We start from the raw sequence: 2,369 nt of genomic DNA, 5'->3' as shown, positions 1-2,369 counted from the left end.
AGTGGGGTCAGCAGGACAAACTCTGCAGCCCGGGGAAACCTCCATCGGCCTCTTTTCCAAATCAGCCTATTCTGGTGAGTACAGAGTCCATAGGGACAGCAAGAATATCCGTTTGTGTATTTTCCTTTTTAAAAACCTCTTGAAGTTAGCAGACAGTTGTTCTTAAAACAAGGTATCTATGGAAACACTTATTTGTTAGGTGTTAACATTTGTTGAGTAATATTCGAAATATTTTGCTTTTTTGTGCACGAACCTTTCTTGGGATAACAGGCCAGATTTTTTTTTTTTTTAAACCAATAACATCACTTGCAAGGGGAGTATTGTTCGGTCCTGTCCAGTTCAAATTGTCCCTCTCTCTGGAAACTTCTTTAAGCAGAATGTGCTTCTTTTTTGTTTTAAATTCAGTTTTCCTCATCACCATGAACTGCAGTTAATTTCTTTCTCTTCTGTCTTCCTGTCTCTCTTCCGTCTCTCTACCCCCCAACCTTAACTTTCAACACAGCACTTATATCTCACAATATATTAGGAATTCACTATTGTGTTTATCATCTTTTCTCTCTCACCAAGATTAAAAAAAGCCAGGGTGACTGTGTGATGTGAAGCACAGCAGAAAGGGATGCAGAGAGATCTGAGGTCTTGGGATCCGAGGAGACTTGAGACCCCTGTGTCCCAGTGACGATGGGTTCGGGGCACCAGCATGTGTGTAGTTGACAGTGACAGGGAGGGGGAGAGGATAACATCCTCAAAGGAGGATGGAGGAGAGAAGTGGTCTGGAACTGGCACTGGGTCATGACCTTGAGCTTTCAGTCCTTGGCTCACACCGGCTGGTCGATGTCCCAGGATCCTGCAACAATGTGTGCAGCCTGGGCCAGCAGCACCAGCAGCATCTGGCAGTGCAGAGAAATGCAAAGTTTGGGCCTCACGCCAGACCTGCTTGGGTTCCAAAAGTCTACGTTTTAACACACCCTGCAGGTGACTGTGAGGGACAGCGTAACCTGAGAGACATTGCTCCAGGGGGGAAGGAAGGGTGGAAGATCCAATGAGCTGAGCCAATTCTCCAGAGCTGGCAGTTTTCATCTTCCATTTTATTCTAATTTCACATTTGTTTTTGAAGGTAAAGCTCAAGAGAAATAAGATGCCCCAGACTTTACAGAGCAAACAACGAGTCCAGGTGACCAAGGCCAAACGGAGACCCGGTGTAAGCTCTGCACTCCCTATAAGGTTGACCAGCTGCATCTTCCAGAAGCCTGTGACTGGAATAACCTCCCATCCTGGCAGTGATGTCAGGTGCCGTCAATGGGAGGAGAAGCTGCAGAAACCTCAGCAAGTCTGTGCCTACAGGAGACTGCAGGGATTCCAGGCCTGCACTAGTGAAGGAGAGCTTTTAAGTCCATTTGATTTTGAAAGTGCCTTCAATATAATTGTACCAGGAATTCCAGGTGAACCCCTAGGCCAAGCTGGTGCTGGGGTTCTGCACACCTGCTCTGAGCCCACCGTTGGGCCGTCTTCAGATTGGGCTGAAGGGGTCCTGGAATCAGGTCTGGGTCTCTCACAGCCCCTCTGCAGACAACAGGTGACACCTGGAGACATCCAACGACAGATATGGAAAGTGAGGAAAGCGAGGAAGAGACTGGCTGAGGCTTTGAGGGCAGACAGGCTCGCCAGGGAGGCAGAGAGAGCAAGGTGCCAAGGAGAATAATCTGAAAACTAGAAGAAAATGCTGGAGGAGCTGAGTAGCAGTTTGGAGGAGGTTCACCATGAAAGGACTCTCAGGTTTTTTTTTTTTTTTCCTTTTTGTCTTTTTTCGTGTCCGGCAACGGATCACAGCCCTCAGTGTCACGCCCGTACCGGACCGGGACCGGCAACGGGATCGCAACCCTCGGCGTTGCGTCCGCACCTTGCTCAGCCAGTGAGAAGCCGGTCTATATGTGGGATCCGAACCCTCGGCGGGAGCGTTGCCACGCTCCCCCCAAGCGGCGCAATGTAGCAGTGCGCCACCGGGCCAGCCTGAGAACTCTCAGTTTTATTTGGCTTTTTAATGTCATTCCTGCCCTTAACCACAATCCTTTGTTATACCCCAACTGTTCCTCATTAAAGTCTTTTGAGAGACAAAAAGTGAGAAGAGTGGATGGTTTTGTGGGTGAGAGATTAGGTTTCAAGTGAGGAGGAAGGACATCTTTATTTGTAATCGTGCAATTTCTGTTCACGGTGAATTTAATTCATTTATATTGAAGTCTATTTGGGTAATCCGGCCTGAGGGATTATTTACTGTTTTATACAGTCATCCCTCAGTATTCGTGGTGGATTGGTTTCAGGACTTCCCGTGGATAAGAAAATACACAGATTCTCAAATCCCTTATATAAAACTG

At 47.5% G+C, this 2,369-nt stretch overlaps 1 protein-coding gene across 1 annotated transcript; it reads left to right on the top strand.

The window, feature by feature from the left end:
* Positions 1–1,135: 1,135 nt before the first annotated feature.
* LOC103602018 (putative methyl-CpG-binding domain protein 3-like 3) lies at positions 1,136–1,699 on the top strand. The gene has a single exon (XM_008586421.1). The coding sequence runs from the start codon at positions 1,136–1,138 to the stop codon at positions 1,697–1,699; it is 564 nt and encodes a 187-aa protein (XP_008584643.1).
* Positions 1,700–2,369: the final 670 nt, after the last annotated feature.

Source organism: Galeopterus variegatus, unplaced genomic scaffold (assembly GCF_000696425.1).
Source record: "Galeopterus variegatus unplaced genomic scaffold, G_variegatus-3.0.2 Scaffold3980, whole genome shotgun sequence".
NCBI classification, from domain to species: domain Eukaryota; kingdom Metazoa; phylum Chordata; class Mammalia; order Dermoptera; family Cynocephalidae; genus Galeopterus; species Galeopterus variegatus.
Note: the sequence above shows the minus strand (reverse complement) of the source record. Positions and strands in the feature narration are given on the sequence as shown.